We start from the raw sequence: 18,565 nt of genomic DNA, 5'->3' as shown, positions 1-18,565 counted from the left end.
AAGCTGTCTTGTCAAGTGAAAATGTTTCTTTACAATATGTGCTCCCCACTCATCTCAACAAAACACCATTGTACTGCGTTTGTGGAATATGAATTAGGAAGCAAAATCCAACCAGTTTTATCCTTAATGAGACTTCTTTTGACTGCAAATGAATATGAGATATCTCAGCTTGCGAAAGTCACATGAGCCGTGATTGCTTGTTTCCTGACCCCAGAGCACATGTGATGTCATTTTCAGTCAACAGCAAGTGGCAAAATGTGTTTTTAAAAGTGTTATTTGCTCTAGAAAAAATAATGAAGTTATCATATTCATTTTAGACGAAACCTCAACTTTTATTGCAGAAAATTACTACAATTGATTTGTTGTCTATTAGTAGCTATTAATTCAAATTTCTTCGTTCACTACTGGATTTAATAATTTGTTTGGTTGGTTTCCTTGTTTACTTTCAGAACGATGAAAACCTTGATGGGGAAAATGAATTTGCAAAGTTGTGTTCCAATTGGATTTTTTCACCTTGCACAAGCAACAACAAAAACACATTTGCTCAGTTTATTCGGTTATGATACAAACTTCAATGATTTCTCATGAATTTATTGTGTGCAATAACTATTTACAACTGTACTTTGCATTAAATATTGAAGTCAGTGCTCAAATATGTACATTAAAGTGTGAATCCCATCTTGTCTCCCCTTTGAATTTATGGCAGGGAGTAAAAATGACTGATTTTATGTCAATAGCATCCTTCTTATTTTTTTCACCTCTATAAAAGCAAAAGTCATATTAAAGTAAGCCTGGAATGCATGTCATGTTCATCTTTGCGAGGACAAACAGGAAACACAAGTTGGCAGCTACCACAGCAGAGGTCCTTACTCACCGGCTACATTACAGCTATTTAAATCTAGTTGCTAAGTAATCAAGACCATTCAAACCTTTGTGTTCCACAGAAAGGAAGTCACACTCATCCAAATTTCCTAAAAAACAAACATGTGACAACTGGGACTCATCAAAAGAGGAGTTGAATTTTTGAATGGAACCTTCCTGATACGGTCTCATTTCCACATTTGACTCAGGTTGCATCACTGCAGACATTTGACTCATTGACAAGTGTTAGTGCGGAGTGCAAGACTATTTTTTTTTAAATATATGTACCAATAAAAGATAAGTGATTTGTCTATTTAAAAAAAAAAATCAAATCAATGAAACAATGTTTTGCAGTGGTGACTGATTAACATACTGAACCTAAAAAAATATTTATTTTATGTAATGGTCCACACAATAGCAACGACTCTGTGCTGAAATAATCATTTTCATCTAATTCTAAACTTTCCACTTTTGCATGTTTTTGTAAAACAAAATAAATAATATTTACAAATCCCGTGCGTTGAACTAGAAAACAAACAGTTCATTATGAAAACAGAGGTAGATACAGTACATTTTAGGGACATGAAAATAATATAAATGGGTCATAAATGTTGGATCATGTCTATCTATCTTTGGATGGAATAATTGATGACATCCCGCTTTTAATGGTTTTGACTGACCCGCACAGGAAAAAATGCAAAGCTGAAGCTCCTCTCACCCCCATGACACCACGTGTGCCCGTGTAATGTTTGTATCCTATAGCAGGGTTATTTCACTTGGCGGCAATGTGAGTCTCTTTTCTCTGGCAGACAGCATGTTCTCCATGTGCATGGCAACCACTCTACACAATTCCAGACCCTGGAAAACCCGTACCACAAGCACATTATACGACGATCATTTGGATAGCGGTAAGTAGAACAAGGAATACAACAAATTATGAATCAATACCAAGCACACAATCATCCACGAACACACACCTGCTCTAGCTGAAGCTGTGTGATGCGCTGGTTGAGCAGGTCTCCAATCATGATCTCAACGTATGGGTAACTTGAGCCTGACGTTGGTCTCTGGGTGCGAGTTGACTGGACTTCTTTTAAAGGGAAATGCACCATGGCCTCCTAATCACATAAATACAAGTAAAGAAATGTACACATGTATTAAAATGTACAGCAAACTGACAATTGTGAAATAGTGTATGATGTATATTTACAATAACCAGGCTACCAATGAATTATTGCAATAAACTATGAGGTAGGATAGAAAATGCATCAGCCTAAACAGACCATTTTGGGGCTAAAATGTTTTGGTTGCAGTACATAAAATGTACATGTTCAGCTTTGTAAAATGCACTATATCAAACTGATTTTTTTTTGTTTTAGTCTATTACTATTAATGTAACATATCAGACTCCAGTTAAATAACTTTATTTCAAAGTACTCAGCTAAATGCCTACAAAAGGCACACACAAACAGTATATTGTTTTTTGTATTTTTGTAAGAAAGCTCAAATACATGCCAACATTTTCCTCCGTGAGTTCTGTGTTGGGCCACATATTTTAAATTACTCTTGGTTTCATTACCCATTCCTATCCAGATAATATAGATGCAGATATATAAAGTACTTATAGTAGCCCAAAAACATTCAAAGCATGGTCATATTTTGAGTTAAAGTCTCAAAGCTGTATGACAGCTACTTGTGAAAAATATTTAGCATTTTGAAAAACTGCAAATTGTAAAACATTTGCTCATATGTCTGTATTTGGGCTTAACTGAACATCAAGTGAATATTGACAAACATTTGCATGAAATACATCAAAAATAGTGTTAGAAAAAAGAATTGTGCCTTCAAGCGCTTTAGTCTTGTTAACAACAGCTGGGGGGGTTACTTCATCATGCTCCCCTTCCGATGCCAATGTTGTGTATCCTCAAGTAAAATACATTACTGAATACTAATTTCCTTCCTGTTTGTGAATGTTAATGACGGGAAGCATAACGTTAGTTTTGTTAGTGAATTAAAAGTGCTTTAAAAAAAAAAAAAAAGAAAAGCTTCGCGCAACCTGTGATCTAGGTCATGGGGTGATCTTCGTCCACTGCCATTGAGAAAATCAACGGTGTGTATCTCAGAATTCCCCTCACATGAGTGTTAATTTATTTCAGGAAGGAATCATTTTGTTGTTGACCTTTATTGTTTTGTGTTTAGCTCAATTTTGTTGACTTGGTTGATGGTCCCTCTGAGCTCGTTGGAAAAAAGGAAAGCATTGCATAAACCAGTCCCCCTTCCTGGGGTTTCTCCTTGTGCTTTCCATTGAAGGGTCCCGTTTGTCCTCCGAGGTGGGTGTGTCAGGACCACTGATGATGGCAGGATTTGTTCCACTTGAAGATGGCAGGATTTGTTCAGAGGCTCCGTCACTCTCCTCAGTCCCAGGACTGACCGCCCTCCTGGTGCTCGGTAGCTCCCCCAGCTTGTCAAAGACATCCATGCACGCTTGTACAGCTTGGAGCTTCTCTTCCAACTCCGTTGTATCCATCTCCTCCTGCTGCTCGGTGGAAAGAAGGTTGAAGGCGTAGGTCAGCAGCTGTCCTTTCATCTTGTGCGCCTGAAACTGGAGCTCGGTCTTCTGAGCCTGCAGGTCCGCAATGGTCTTCTCTGCAGTCCCGACGCTCTCTCTCTCTTTTATCAGACTTTCATGAAGCTGATGTCTGAGGTCATTGATGATCTTCCAACTTGCATGTAAATTGTTTTCACTAAGCTGCTCCTTTTCCTCCGAAGCCTTCAGTTTCTCTCGAAGAGGAATGAGCTCTGTCCAAAGCTGAGCTAGGTTCATGTCGTGCACTCTCTTTCCTTGTAGATACTCTAGGACAGCAACTTGGACATTGATTTCGTTTTTTACTTCTTCTCTCTCCCATGGGTGACATGACAGGAGGCGGGTTCTGTTGGCATCTAGATCTTTCGTGAGATTGCCCAGGAAATTATCAATGTAGCAACACCAGTAATTACCCACATTATTCATGATGATCACTCTCAAAAGGTGTCTTTTTAAATTCTCCATGAATCTTGCTCTTAGCTAATGTTGTATTGAACTGTCACTAAAGCATCACGACATCAACAAAGGCATCAATCGATGATGTCATTCACATTAAAAGGCAAGGATGATGAGTGACAATCAAGAGAAAAGAGCTTATTGGAGTTACTGCAGAAACTGCAAAGGACAGCCAGAATTCATGTTTTTGTGGGTTAATGTTAACATCTGATAATTTGCTTGAAACAAACCTATTATATGTCGTAGACTGAGCCGGACTAAGGAATGTAAAAGGTGGGCTGAGGTTGCAGACACAAATAACAGTAGATAAATTGTGGCAATCATTCTCAGGCCACAAAAAAGACATAAAGTACAAGATGTGGCCCACGGGCCTCGAGTTTGACAACAGTGCTTTTCCTGCCCACTGAGTGGATGTCACTCAGATTTCACGCAAGATGACGCATAATGACGGTTTGAATTTGATTTTTTTTTAAGCATATTTTTTCAATAAACTTTAGTTGATCTACACTTTAGAGTTGAATTTTTAACCTCCACTGTAGTTCACAACCACAAATAAGAATAAAATGTTACTCCGGTGCTTATGTTGTAGTTGACCAGAAAACACTTTTAACATGGTCAACCAAGAATAACGGAGGAATCCAACAGAAGGAGCCAAATGCTTTGTTTTAAATGTATGAAATTGTAACGGAAGACCATGTAAGTAGCTACATGTAAGTAGTCAAATCCACACCATGGTTCTGTATTAGGGAGCTGCAACAACTGATGTTAGTTGACCAATTGCGTTATTCAAATATTTGAGGACATTGTGAGAAATCCTGACATATACATTCCGTCAAATTATGCTGTTTAAGAAATACGTTTAAATGAGTAAAAAAAAATAAACAAAAAAAAACAAGTGTACTGTGTGGTATTTAGGTGTGAGTGTGTGTGTGCGCGCATGCCATACGTGAGTGTCTTTGTTAAGAAAATGGAGTCCATTAAGATTCACGGCCAGAATACACGGAGCCTTGATGGAGGACGAGCTGGAACTCTGGATGTAGAAGAAGGAAGAGCCGAACATGGGGAAGGGACTGACCAGACCTGGGGGAGGTCACATAAAGGCTCACTGCAAATCTACCCCAAAACTGCTGTGACATTTTGTCTTACCAAGAAATTGTGCGCGGGCCTGGTGAGGGTTTAGAGGCTGGACCTGTTGCATATGTTGAGTTGCCATGTTGAGCCACTGCTGTGGATTCTGTTTGCTGTAGAACTTTGGAGGGACACACTCCTGCAACTCATGTCTGAACACAGACGCACACATGTAAGCTACTGTAAATCATATAATCATATAAAGTGCACATTACTAGGGCTGCTCGATTAAGAAAAAAAAAAATAATTGAAATCACGATCATTCAAATGGTTATTTTTGGGGAACAAAAAAATGATAAATGGAATCAATATTCAGATAAATCAAATTTATTTTATCTTAAAATATATATTTTTTTAAAAAGTGCAAATGAATACATTATAATGGTTTGAATAAAGAAACAGTGCATCGTAGTTTACGTTGCCATAGAACTGTTGTAACATTTAAATTAATAAAGTTGATCAAATTTTTAACTTAAATATTTACACAACAGTATTAGACATAAAAATGAGTACTTTTTTTAACAATGTCATATATAATAGTATACTGTATATAATTTTTTATGATGATGCCAATTTTGTCAATTTTGAGTGTAATAATTATAATCGTAAGTGAATCGTAAGTGAATTAATTGCACAGCCACAACATTCGGAACATCCATACAATTCAACAAAATATAATTCACAGTTGTATACAAACAATAATAAAAACTTATTGTACCGAACTGGTTGACCTTTGATGATATGAAATACTGTGGTTGTCGTTTGCAGAGGAGTAGTACTGCACTACATCATACTGAAAGGTGTTTTTAAAATTTTACTTACATGTGTAGCTACGTGAGAGGGTCAGAATATTAGGAACTGTTCTCAGTGTGATGCAGTACAGTTTGAAAACTTTATGTCAACCAAAAGTGAGCATTGCTTGAAAAAACTGTTTTTTTTTGTTTTTTTTTTATTGGTGGACCTCATTATGTTAGTGTTGTAGAGGTGCATGTTCGTATTTCAAATTAGGGACTATTTAGGGATTTCGCTGCTAAAAACAATACGAAATATAGCGTAGATTGTGTATTTACATGGTGGGCAGAGAGACGGCGTCTTTGGCACGGTGCTGTAGAGCAGCCAGTCTAGCAAGCTGTTGCAGATGTGCTTCACTTGCCTTACTCAGAGGAACCACACTCAGCAGAGCCTTCAGATAATCTGGCAACACCTGGCGTAGACACAGATGGATATTTTATTATCCATTGCACTTTATGACACCATTTTAGGAAACGTAAAATTGGCATTTTTCAGTTATAGGATTGTACCTGGTTATAAAGCACGGTAACATAAAGTTCATTATCAAGTTTCAAAGCAAGGCTCCATATGACTCTTCGAAACCAAAGACTATAGTTGGCATCCACTGGTTCGGCTTCTGTAGCAACATCCAAGATGTATTCCCTCTTGATCAGGGGACGAACATTCTGACCTAGAAAAAACACACTTTAGTACTCATCAATCAATACGAATCCTGTGACTAGTCAGTGCATTTGAGGTAGTTGCGCAGAACCAAGAGCAATCCTTATTACCTCCATCCGTGACCAAAAAGATGGCATATTCATCCAAAGCTTCCACTCTCTGTAGGTCCATTTCATAACAAAGCTCCTCAATTGCATCCAAAGCGACCTGACATAAATGATCACAGTCAAAATAATATAGAGATATTTGTGATGGGGAAATTGTCATTGAATCCACATATCATAGTATACACTCACAGAACACGTCTTGATTTTCAAGTGCCTTTCCATCCCGCCTGGTAGAAGGAAGAGCTGTCTTTTGGAGCTCCGCCCTGCCTGCACATCACAATGCTGTGATAACAAAGACACACTGTGGAAGGATAGCGACTCTTGACACTAACCATCATTGCTTTTAGTTCCATGCTGTTGGGATACTGTACACGTCCTCCGTACTGAAATGTTTTCCTCAGATTCTGCTCACATGCCTTGGCAATACCTGTCAACAGACAAACAACACAGAGAATGAATGTATGCTTAGAAGAGGTGCTGAAAATGAACGTTGGGTGGATGTGTGATGGATGGAGGTATGCATAGTCGATTAATGAATGAATGGATGGTTGGACGGTTGGATGTAGAGACAAGCACTCTACCTTGGTACTGTAGTCCAATGCTGACACAGGCGTTGTGTAGAAAGCTGAAGAGGAATGGCTTCATAACCAGTGAACAGCGATGGAAGGCAGTCAGGATGTACAACAGTCTCCATCCTCTCTGGCAACTGCCTCTACACAATGAAACACAAGCAGACAGTCTGAAAAACAAGAGCTCCATAATTCCTGTGTGTGTGTGTGTCATGGGTCTTACGGTTTGGAGCTGTTGTTGGCAGTGACTTGCTTCATCACCTGGCAATATGCTTCATCTTTCATCAGGCCATGATCAGCACTTAACTAAAACAACCACATGCAAGACCAAATTATACTGCATATATGACATTGTTTGCATTAAATACTGTACCTTGAGTATAATTGTGACAAGGTCCTGGTCAGTCTGACCTTTCAGTGGCAGATCTCCCATGAACTTCATTACAGCTGTCAGTAAACATTGCATACAATATTACATTCAAAGATGATTGCTCAAACTTGCTGGTGTAAGTCTTTGTTCACCTGAGGAGATGTCAGCAGCCACTCTGTTCATTCCACTGTCTGAGAAGTCAATCAGAGATTCCTGGAGCGGAGACTGGAAAGATAAACAAACAGGAAGTAGGAAATACCTGTAAATTTGTACATAAACTTGAAGTGCATTAAATGAATTTGCAGACTAAAATGAATCCACAGGATTATAAAAAAAAAAAAAAAAGTGCACCTTGGAGAATTTGATCATGTCAGCTGGTTCCCTTCCCACTCGCCCCTTTTTGGCTTTTGGGTAACTGTGGGTACAATACATGTAAAAATTTAACTCCAAAATGTGTGTCAGAGTTTGACTGTAAAAGGCCTGATGAGGTGTCGTACTTCCTGTTTCTTTGTGCTTCCCTGAAGTACCTCTTGGCAAACTCAATCATGTGGTACTGGTTGCCGTACTGCGACATCTCATCATATTCCTCATCTGGGCTCGTCTCCGCATAAGTGTCCTTCACTACCTGATACCAAAAACAGCACTGAGTGATTCTTAAACTCTTGTACTCAATAAACACAACATCTGAATCAAAAGTGTTGTCGTTACAAAAAATAAGAATAGTCCATTTTGATTGTGCAGTGCAAGGATTAAACACATTTATACTTCTGTCGTTCGGTCAAGCTCTTGGGCCGCGATCGCTGAGCCCAACGCTACGGCAACAGCAGCCGAGGCAGCGACACGACCTTGTCTGTCACGAGGTTCCGCCCTCTCGGTTGGGAGAAGCAGGAAGTCCGGAGCGGCCACCGGTCGAACATGTTCACTGGCAAACAATCCCAACATCCCATACACTGCCCCAAACCGCCAGCCTGTGCACACAAATGAAAACAATTTAGATAAAGAGAGAGAGAGAGAGAGAGAGAAAATACATATTTGAATGTATTGTTTTATGTTTTTCGTCATGTTATTAGACAAATAATTGTGTGATGTGATTTTACATTTTTGGAAAGTATTGTTTCTATAATTGCAATGGGAGTTAAAGGGGAATTAAACTCAAACATTTTCTTGACAATAATATGTATGTCGAAACGTGGCATTCTGATTAATTCTTTCCTTTGCGGAATATGAGTTGAGCAGTAAAATCCACCAACTTTTAGCCGTCTGAGGGGGCGGCCATTTTGTCACTCCTGTCGACTGAAAATGACATCACAGTTGCTGAGGGCTCAGGTAACGACCAATCATGGCTCAGCTTCATAAAACAGGTTATCATAGAACATTTTATCACAAATTGTTGGTGATTGACTTCCCCTTTAAGTTCCTCACTGAAGGCCCAGGTACCAAATTCATGGCCCACCATTGCAGAGGTAAAAAAAAAAAAAAAAGACACATGCAACACAAATGCACCACGCAGTCAACAATAAGGTAAAACCCTTTCAAGCGCACCAAAGTCAGGGGTGTCTCTCTTGAGTTCTTCCAGTAGCATCACCGTTTTCTTCACAATACAGCCGTAACTTTTGCCTACAACACATTAAGAGACATGTCAAAGAGACCAAGACAACACACGGTGTACTGTATAAAAATGGTTTGCAGAGAAGCTTTACAAATGTGTGGGTCTAACCTGCCTCCAGGCCATCCATGTGTTGTAGTCTGATGATGTCTCCTTTGTGGAAGCTGAGCAGCCTCCTGTCCTCATCGACGCAGTTCCTCACTGCCACCACATACTGTGAATCCTGACATATTCACATTCCTTATGTTGTGACTATTGGGAGTAGAGGTGAGTGTCTAAGAGGCACATGCATTCAAAGAAAAGCTCTCTGACCTTCTTAATCTCCGTGAGGAAGTAGTCAATCATGCTTTTGACCTGCTGGGCCCTGGCGGAAAACAGGATCAGCTTCTCATTGACGAGATTGAACTCCAACATGTTTTTTGATGGCACGGACACGAACAGGATGTCCGAGTGGCTGCACAGAAAGTCACATTCAAACCAAGGATATTGTAATGTAACACTCTATTTCCTGGGGATGGTGAGTGTTATTCCACAATTACATCATCGTACAGTAAATTTTAAATGAAATGATTTTTATAATGGGTGCATTCTATCGATAAACATATTGGGTCACTATCTACAATCAATAAATTATTTGATGGGGAATTTTCACAACAATGGAAAGCAGGAACCAAATTCTGTTAATTCCTGTAATGACCATATGTCCGACTACGTTTGCCAATAACAGAAATCAAAATTATAATTTCCATCACATTTAAATATATATATATATATATATATATATTATTTTGATGAAATGTTTTAAAACCCAAATTAAGATGCACCTGTATGTCCTCAGTACTCTGAAGTAGTCTGGAGCAGTGGAGCTGCTCCTCACCAATTTAAGCAGCTTAATTCCTTTATGTGACACAGATAACACCTGCACTCCCGTCCCCACACTGCCCTGCAACGCACGACAACATAACAAACAGCTGAGTAGATTGCAAGTAAATAAACCCAGATGAAAAAGAATGCAATAATAATTTCATCTTCGACATTTTAAGCCACAGTGGTTGCACTTCATTAACAAATTCCAAGAGCTCACAGAAGCTGGGAAAAGGCGAGAGAAGTAGATCTCCCATGAGTCTCTCGCCGTGGCAACCACCCTTTTCTTCACATCATCAAGGTGAGTACCTGGAGTCTGATCCACCTGGTTTTCCACTGTAAGAAATATTTAATTATTAGTCCAGGATGGGTCTGACTAGCGATCAGTCCAAAGTGTCATATGGTTGCCAGTACAGTATGTTAGTCCAAATGTGCAGAAAGTATGTGAAGTCCTATCACTATCACTAAATCAACATATGGGTTGGTTGGGTTACTTACCAAAGAGAGTTTTCATCTTTTGTCTTTCTTCTTGAGTGATACGAATGCAGGCCTCAGAGAATGTGTCATGTACTACCTGCAGAAAAATGAGCAATATCATAAATGAAATATCCTTGCCTTGAAAAAAAAAACTTGCTCAACAGTTTCATCAGTTTAATCCGTCAAAGCCTTCTCTGCTGGCCAAACATAATCAAGAAATCCTGATCATATTCTTCACATTGATGTCATATTATATCCTCGTGTTGTATGTTTAGGTTAGAATTTTTATCCAATCAGAATTCAGCTCGCTCATGTTGCCAAGCAGATTTCAGAATGTAAGTAGCACGCACTATTCGTCCGAGACCTTCAGATTCAATCGTACGGTCGTCTGTTCTGTGTGAGTGAAGGGGGCTATTAAAGTTGATAGACAATTGCGATAGCCAATTAGATCACCAACTGATGACAGTAAGGCCTTCTCGCTGGCCTTACGTTGAAGGTGAACGCGTCTTGTGATTGGAAACTCACTTTTGAGGGGGCAGTGCTATGTGGAATCAACACTGGTGACCGTTTGAAAATCTAAAATCTATTCTTGCTTTTTTAAAGCACAATGGCCGATGGAGGGAAAAGTGTGGATTTAATTGCAGATACACTTGCGAGGCCATTTTCAAGATGGACTTTTCAAGAGAAGCAAAGTCATCCAACACTCACTAGGTAGTGCGTACGTGTGTTTCTGTATATCATGTTTCCATCCGTGGTGTCATAAACTATGGTAATATGAGGGGTATTTACTCAAGTCGGACTAAGTAGAACTTCACTGAAGCCCTAGGTGTGAAATGCACGGCCCGCCACTGAATCTATGCATGCAAGTCATGTAATTGTACAATAAACACTTAAATCAACCTGTCTGAAGACCAGGTCCAACATCAATGGATCATTGAGGTTCTCTTTAGGATAAAACACCTGGGAGAAGAACATTAAAATACAAATTATTGTATAAAAGCAAATTTTAGCGGTGACCGTTAGAAATGCACCTCCTTCCTCAGGTAAAGTTTCCAGGGGACGTTAGTGTAAGTGTAATATTCATCGCTGGTCCTGCTGTGGAGTTGAGTCTGGATGATCTCATTTTCGACTGGCAACTCTCTGCAGACTGGACATACACGCAAATCAATCAGAAAATTCCAGTTAATCAGTCATAGATAGATAGGGTACATTTGAATAGAGATATAATGGGATATATATAGCTATAAATTGATTTAAATATATATATAGACCTGTAGGAGGTTCATTAGGCTTGGTTATTTTATCTCCTCTCCCCTCTTTTTGATGCAAAGACTGAGACTTCTTCTGAGTCTGAGATGAAAAAAAAAAAAACAACAACTTTAGTTTATGTCAGTCTGCAACTTTGAATATGGTTCTGTGTGCGGGTGTAATGTACTGGTTGAGGTGGATTGGCCATTTGGTCTTTCAAGATCGCCATGGCTTCATCATGAGGGTCTGGCTTCTTCATGAACATCTTTCCATCATCTTTCCTGAACACATGTAACCAGATATCATTAGGATCATTTGACCAACAAGATCATGTGCACTGAAAGTGTGGATGTTACCGTTTGAGGGAAGGTCCAGAGGGAGTCCTGCTTGCAGGCTGGTGCTGTTTGATGATGTCTTTTATATCATGACTGGGCTCTATGCGTTCAGTGTTATTCACAGTGGCGCGGACCACATCGTCTGAAGGAGGGCTACGTGTTGGACCTAGAAATTAATTATTTAAATAACTCATGCTGAAATTTCCACAAAATGCTATATGTGGAAAATCAAAACAAACAGTCAATTGAGAGATAATCCTATTCTGGAAAGATCTGAAATTTCTGCGCGTCCGCACGTACTCATTTTGCTCTGAGAGCTAGACCTTGGTGGTGAATCTTCTTGAAGGTCTTTAGCCTGCAGAGATTGAGAAGCACACACAAATTGGTATGCATTTGTCCAACTCGCTTGCTTGCAGAACAGCAACGTATACTGTAGGCAGTGCGTGTCTGCTTACAGGACTGGGTGTGCGAGAATGTTGCGATGAATGTTTGGAATAATGTTGTGGCGGTGACTGAGAGGCGGGGAACGAGGACATCATTTGCTGTTGAATGGCAATGGCCTGCATGGTCATCTGCTGGGCCTGTAGAACACACAAAGAGGATCAGAGAGGTCCAAATATTGACCTAGTCTTCATGTAAGGCGTTACTTGCACACATGGAATATATGAATGCCTGACATGGAAACAGGGCTTGAGATAATTTAGGTAGATTCAATTATCCCATTCAAAATAATAGTTGATCACAAGATTTTACATAATTAGCGTGGTACTGAGTACAATTTATTTGTTTAGCACTTATCATAGAGAGAGACAACAGAAAAATGAATCGAAATAATAAGAATAATCCATCAATACTGGAATGGATGCCTAAACAAATTTGTTTAAAAAAAACAAAAAAAACTCTGGTTTGGCCTTCTTTTGCACTTGTGCCTCCTTTATGTTCGAAAGACTCCATTGTTTGCATCTTCAAGTAACGAGAAATGGCACATGATAAGTTGGGTTGAACCATTCTCGTTTGGATGAGAATGTGGGTTTTTAAAATAATCAAAATGAATAACCAACTGAAAATAAAATGTGTTTCATGTCCTTATATTTCCATGAAACATTTAATTTATTCAACAATTATTTTGAAAGGATTTTTGCATGTTTGTTTGTTTTATTTAAAATCTCACATTCCCCTGAAGTTCCTTCAACTACCCCTAGGGGGGGTACGCGTACGCTCATTTGAGAAGTACTGATCAAGAAAACAGCCGGGCAGCAGAATTTTTAACTAATTTGAGATGGTTTTGAGAAGGTTTGTTGAGAAGCTTTGTTGAGCAAGATGAAGTGAATTTTCAATAGTCAAAACACGAGCAGACAAAACGCAAATGATCATTTAAAATTCAGAATGAGCTAAGCAGGAGCGGGTTCCAGTTTTAATGTGTTCAAATGTGTACTGACCACAATGAATGTTTCCATTATATTGTACCGTAAATAGTCACTGTACCAGAATGATGGCTTGCTGGTTGATAATGGCTTGCTGCTGTTGAGTCAGTACGGCCTGCTCCGTTCCTGAAGGACAATCACATAAAATACTTCATGTTCCAGTACAAGGGAAACAAACTAAGCACTGCACAAAATAAAATAAAAAAAATGAAAAAACGCAGCACGCATCATAGAAGGACTTTACATCACACATTATCTGTTTGACGCAACTTACTTCATCATGCCCTAAGGCCACACATGCTAAAAAACACTCCATTATTGGATCTGACGCACCTGTCGAAACAGGCAAGCCTGGAATTACAGGCATGGGTGGAAGTGGGGGCAACGGCAAACATGCGACACCGGTGCCATGTGATGCTACATCAGTAGCACTCACAGGACCAGGAGAAACACGGGGCGGCGTTGAAGGGGCATCAGATGGGGCATGAGTGGAAGTCTGACTGGGGGTTACATGCGTGGAAGTGGACGAAGTCGGTTGATGGGGTGGGGGTTGGGGTCGGTTGTATTGGTGGTATCGTTGTGGCTGCTGCTGCTGGTGTTGGTGGTGGTGGTGGTGAGAGGGGATGGGCATGGTCGGGATAGGTGGCATCATACCTCCTGCTACTGGGAGCACTGGCACAGCTTGAGGAGCAGCAAGGAACAAGTAAGAATTAGGAAATGTTTGTGTTTTTAGGTGAATATGGTAAGGTCATTTGGGAAAGGAAAAGAGATACAGTATAAAATAATGGTCAACCACAGAAAGGTTACGCATTTTTGGCAGCATCAGAAGGAATTCTTCCTCCAACACACTCATTCATCATATTCTCAAAAGAATGTGCAACATTTGCAATACATATTACATACTGTTTAAACAGAAACATTTTGATTATAAATATTATTTTTTAGTTTATCAGACTAGTAGTATGGGAAACTGAGAAGTCACATAGAGGAAAAAAAAATACCATAGAAATAGTTACAAAAAAAACATACAGATGAATTTAAAAGACTCAAAGATTGGCAGCAACAAAATTAGCGTTTAGCAGGAATAGGAATGAGAGTGAAGGAGATCAGGTGACTATGTGTGCTTACACTGAATAGTTGTCAATGAATTAACCATGAGGAGGAACAGTGCTCATTACAGTGGCTAAACATACTGAAACGTACAATTAAAACCTTTTTGAGCTTCATTAAATATCACAAGGACAATCATTACTTCTGTATTTTAACATAGTCCGAGGTTAAAAACACAAGCCAATTTTTCCCCAGTGCATGAAATAAGCAGATTTAATTCAATTCTAAATAACCTTAAATGCTGAGGTACCATTGAAAAATTAGAAGTGTACTTAATATCCATATATCTAAAATGGTGCCATTCATAACTCTGACCAAGCATTTTAGCCGCAAACATTTATGCAACTGGAACGGATTTCAAAACAGAAGGCTAGTAAAATTTAGATATCAGTTGATTATGTAAAAACATGAAGTTGAACACACAGCATGTATAGATACAGTATAAACAATAATCCGACAGAAAATATCAAGTTGAAAGTACATTTTTCAAATGTTTACCTCCAGGGTGTATTCCAGGTGGAAATGGCCTACTAGGGACCGGATTACTCTCCCCCTCTCCTCCGGAGATGCCAATACCGCCGCCTCCCTTCATTCTTGCTGCCAAACTTCCAGCCTTTTCCATGTCCTGAAAAACAGACGGAAGAAGAAGTACACATTATGAGACATGAAGAGTGCACAAAAAGGTCAGTTTAGTAGAGAGTAAATGAACAGGTGCTCAAGAGGCGACTATCCTGTACTACCCGGAGGAGGATGGGGGGACTAAAACGCCCATGGAAGTACCGTAAACACTGGAAGAGATGCACCAACAAATATCAAGACATCATTGCAAAATGAATACTGTACTGTGATGCACATCCACCAGCAGCCATAATATTAGGGACACCTGCACAACCTAAAGGCATCCAATGTAAAAGATGTATCAAAAAATAAATAAATAAATAAATAAATAAATAAAATCAAGAAAAATTAAATAATTAAATTAAATTATTAAATAAAAAAATTTAATAAATTATATTTAAAAAATATTATATATAAATTAATAAATATCACACTATCAAAATAATGAGTGGGCAAATAAAATGGCATGGACATGGGGCATTAACCCTGTCAAGACTGGCATATTTATTTAGTTACAATAGTTTAGCAATGGTTTCCCCAAAGTGTATACATTTATTAAAATTAGAAAATATTTTTAAAAGATAGCTTTTTGCTTCTAATCTAATTAAAATCAATTTGTTGATTGAGAATAAATTACTTATTTTAAAAAAGTATTATTTAAATGTGTACAATGAAAAAAATCTGTAACACTTTAAAAGTACAGACTAAGAAGATTAGCTAAGCATTTGTAAATACTGAAGTCATCATTTATGAAACATGTTTCTGACTTGAATAATCATTTTCATTTAGTCGGTAAATACCTTATTATATATGATATAATTCAAAGTGTTTTCATTTGTCATTTAGATAAATGGCATCAACACAACAAAGGTAATTCTGAGATTCACATCACATTAAAAGTTGCTAAATCATTCAGTGTGCAACTGCATACTGTACTGTAGTTGAATATCAGAAAAAGAAAGATTCTGGTGGTACTTTGCAAAAAAACTGATGAAAAAACTGACAAACTATATTTAATAAATTATTATTCAGGTCAGAAGGATGCTATATAAATGTTGGCGTCAGTATTTACACATGCTTAGCTAATGCGTATTAGTGTGTACTTATAAAGTGCTACCAAAAATTGTAATGGATAAAAATGTGAAGTTCTAAAATTTATTTTATATACCTATTTTAAGTGCACAATTGTTTTTTTTAACTTCATCCACTAATAACCGGGTTCATCTGTAATAATCACTTTAAAAATCGAATCTGGCATGTACAACAAATACAAAGATCTGTGACACTCCTGCTAAGGCTCACGTTATTTATCCATCCATACTTTATAAGTGCGTTGACTTACTTTTTAAATTTCTTATAATAAAGGATTTTTCATCAAATAAATTGTTGAGTGCTAGAAAAAGGTATACCAACATTTCAAGATTTGTATTTTCCCATAAACTGTGCACTTACCATGTTGCTGTCAGACAGCACGGGATCAAACAGGCTGTCCAGGTAGCGGTCCATCCCTCTCTGAGTCTGACCGTCACTGAATGCATCGGACTCCACTGCACATAAAGCAGAAAGAAACCACAGCTTCATTTCATTGCATTGTGAGGCACTCACTGGCCACTTCACGAGGTACTGCATGGCTAATACTGTATCTGTTTTTCATGTAAAATTAATTTGATCTAATCTCTGGAAACCTCACAGAAAGCGAGATTTTAAAGCAAACGTGCCATGACTTCAACAAACCGAAACAGTCTGGAAATGATGCATGTGTGTGGGCACCGTGACTGTGGTAACCGTCAGAGTCAGACAGACTGTAGGCTGGTCTGCAGCCTCCGCCCAGGGGAAGGGAAGGTGGAGGTTCATCATCTGAATCAAAGCCACTTCCAAATAGTGTTCTAGTAGAAAGAAACATTTGCTTGTAGGAAAAAAAAAAAAACTTTGAAGATGCTAATACTGTATTAGAGTTTGCACTGGTTGTACTGACAGGCTAGCATTAGCTCTGACTCCAGTGGGGTTGTCAGTACTGATGATGAAGTAGCTCTTCTGCTTCGGGAAGTCATTTGGAAGCTCCAGGTCTGCAATCAGGTCCATCACATAGTCATGACCCGCTAATTCTACCCACTGGCCCTGCTCCTTCATCAGGACAGAACTCCCTCTCCACCAGTCCGACACACCCCTACAAGACAACACAAATTCTCAATTAACTCAAAAATCTATCTATCGGGGAGGAGGCAACATGGTGATGTCTAACAATAAAGTTGAATGAATGAATCTAACTGCACTGCTTGGTGGTACAACCAATCGTCTATTTGGAGCATTGCGCCTAATAGAGCGGAAGCCACTTTTTGTGACTATACTAGATGGCAATTTACAACAATGGCTCTCATTAAAACATTCAACTTCGAATGAGCACCTGTGACGGAGGATGTCTGCCGCTAAATCCTCACCGCTGGTCCAGGAGTGAACTGGACACAGGAACGACGATCCTAAATGAAGAGAAGCATCACTTGGGCAGTTTCGTGATTTAAATCAAAGGTAACCAATTAAATACGACTATGCCGTCAGCTCATCATCAACCCACATGATGTTCTTCTTACCATCAAAACAATGCACGTGTAACACCATGTTAGCTTTCTTCCTGTTGGCCGTCCACTCCAGCAGCGACAGCGGATAGGTTCGTGAGGTCTCGGGGGCGGGGCCTGAACTCTGCTGTATCTTTTGACTGGATTGGATGAGTCTATGTTGGAGCAATGCTTGGCAACTAGTGGCAGCATGGTCAGAAACAAATCTAAAGAGGAACGTTCCATATTAAATATTATGAATTATGATTCATGGCAAGCGTATTCATTTCATCAGCGCTTTTACTTGAGTAGATATTTGTCCATCTGCGGTGACGGAGCGAAGCTGCAGACACATGCAAGCAACAGAAGCCAGCCTCTCTCCGCGTTGTCAGCGTTGACATTTCTCCACACCTGGTTGACCACCTGAGACAAGATCTCATCCCGTAACCCGGGAGACGAGAGACCTCTTTGGATGATGTAATTGCCAAACATGTTCTCTTGCGCTCCGTTCAGGTGAGGGTCGCCCATGAATCGTAACACCTAAATGACGAATACGTAAATGAAAAAAAAAAAAGATTTGGACTGCAAAAAAAAAAAAAAAAAAAAGGACATGACAAAGGTCCACCTACCATGTTGAAAAGCTGCAGAGCTTCTGTTTTCAGGTCTTCTTCTATGCATGTTAGAGGGGCCTCCCGGGGTGCCCTCAACATCCCAAACTTGGGTTCCTAGCAAAAGGATGAATGGATTGGGGGATTGACATTTTTTAATGTGGGGGGGTCAACGTAAAAAAATGTAGCTGCGGAC

General features: G+C 39.1%; 1 protein-coding gene across 2 annotated transcripts in view; it reads right to left on the bottom strand.

Annotated features, from left to right (window-relative positions):
* Positions 1-1,475: 1,475 nt before the first annotated feature.
* Positions 1,476-18,565, bottom strand: part of myo15aa (myosin XVAa) — a 31,943-nt gene continuing 14,853 nt past the window's right edge. The window contains exons 27-65 of one of the 2 annotated variants that reach the window (XM_088317160.1): positions 18,391-18,486; positions 18,066-18,301; positions 17,798-17,988; positions 17,614-17,686; positions 17,185-17,376; positions 16,980-17,095; positions 16,662-16,756; positions 15,090-15,216; positions 13,815-14,162; positions 13,543-13,607; positions 12,513-12,638; positions 12,358-12,412; positions 12,079-12,223; positions 11,910-12,003; positions 11,746-11,824; positions 11,506-11,621; positions 11,375-11,434; positions 10,496-10,571; positions 10,218-10,333; positions 9,958-10,076; positions 9,446-9,587; positions 9,245-9,356; positions 9,070-9,144; positions 8,293-8,495; positions 8,025-8,152; positions 7,879-7,942; positions 7,680-7,752; positions 7,531-7,604; positions 7,381-7,463; positions 7,170-7,300; positions 6,921-7,015; positions 6,778-6,855; positions 6,592-6,688; positions 6,331-6,491; positions 6,100-6,233; positions 5,048-5,181; positions 4,848-4,981; positions 1,839-1,979; positions 1,476-1,719 (exon numbers count right to left, since the gene is read on the bottom strand). In XM_088317160.1, coding sequence (XP_088173286.1) covers positions 1,618-1,719; positions 1,839-1,979; positions 4,848-4,981; positions 5,048-5,181; positions 6,100-6,233; positions 6,331-6,491; positions 6,592-6,688; positions 6,778-6,855; positions 6,921-7,015; positions 7,170-7,300; positions 7,381-7,463; positions 7,531-7,604; positions 7,680-7,752; positions 7,879-7,942; positions 8,025-8,152; positions 8,293-8,495; positions 9,070-9,144; positions 9,245-9,356; positions 9,446-9,587; positions 9,958-10,076; positions 10,218-10,333; positions 10,496-10,571; positions 11,375-11,434; positions 11,506-11,621; positions 11,746-11,824; positions 11,910-12,003; positions 12,079-12,223; positions 12,358-12,412; positions 12,513-12,638; positions 13,543-13,607; positions 13,815-14,162; positions 15,090-15,216; positions 16,662-16,756; positions 16,980-17,095; positions 17,185-17,376; positions 17,614-17,686; positions 17,798-17,988; positions 18,066-18,301; positions 18,391-18,486 — 4,686 coding nt within the window. In that variant the 3' untranslated portion in view covers positions 1,476-1,617. The remainder of the gene's footprint in view (positions 1,720-1,838; positions 1,980-4,847; positions 4,982-5,047; positions 5,182-6,099; positions 6,234-6,330; positions 6,492-6,591; positions 6,689-6,777; positions 6,856-6,920; positions 7,016-7,169; positions 7,301-7,380; positions 7,464-7,530; positions 7,605-7,679; positions 7,753-7,878; positions 7,943-8,024; positions 8,153-8,292; positions 8,496-9,069; positions 9,145-9,244; positions 9,357-9,445; positions 9,588-9,957; positions 10,077-10,217; positions 10,334-10,495; positions 10,572-11,374; positions 11,435-11,505; positions 11,622-11,745; positions 11,825-11,909; positions 12,004-12,078; positions 12,224-12,357; positions 12,413-12,512; positions 12,639-13,542; positions 13,608-13,814; positions 14,163-15,089; positions 15,217-16,661; positions 16,757-16,979; positions 17,096-17,184; positions 17,377-17,613; positions 17,687-17,797; positions 17,989-18,065; positions 18,302-18,390; positions 18,487-18,565) is intronic. The other variant, XM_088317161.1, reaches the window with a different exon arrangement.

Source organism: Idiotropiscis lumnitzeri, chromosome 15, assembly GCF_059441095.1.
Source record: "Idiotropiscis lumnitzeri isolate Australia: NSW breed Sydney's pygmy pipehorse chromosome 15, RoL_Ilum_1.0, whole genome shotgun sequence".
In the NCBI taxonomy this organism is placed as follows: Eukaryota; Metazoa; Chordata; class Actinopteri; order Syngnathiformes; family Syngnathidae; genus Idiotropiscis; species Idiotropiscis lumnitzeri.
The sequence above is the reverse complement of the archived record's forward strand: the minus strand, read 5'-3'. Positions and strand labels throughout refer to the sequence as shown.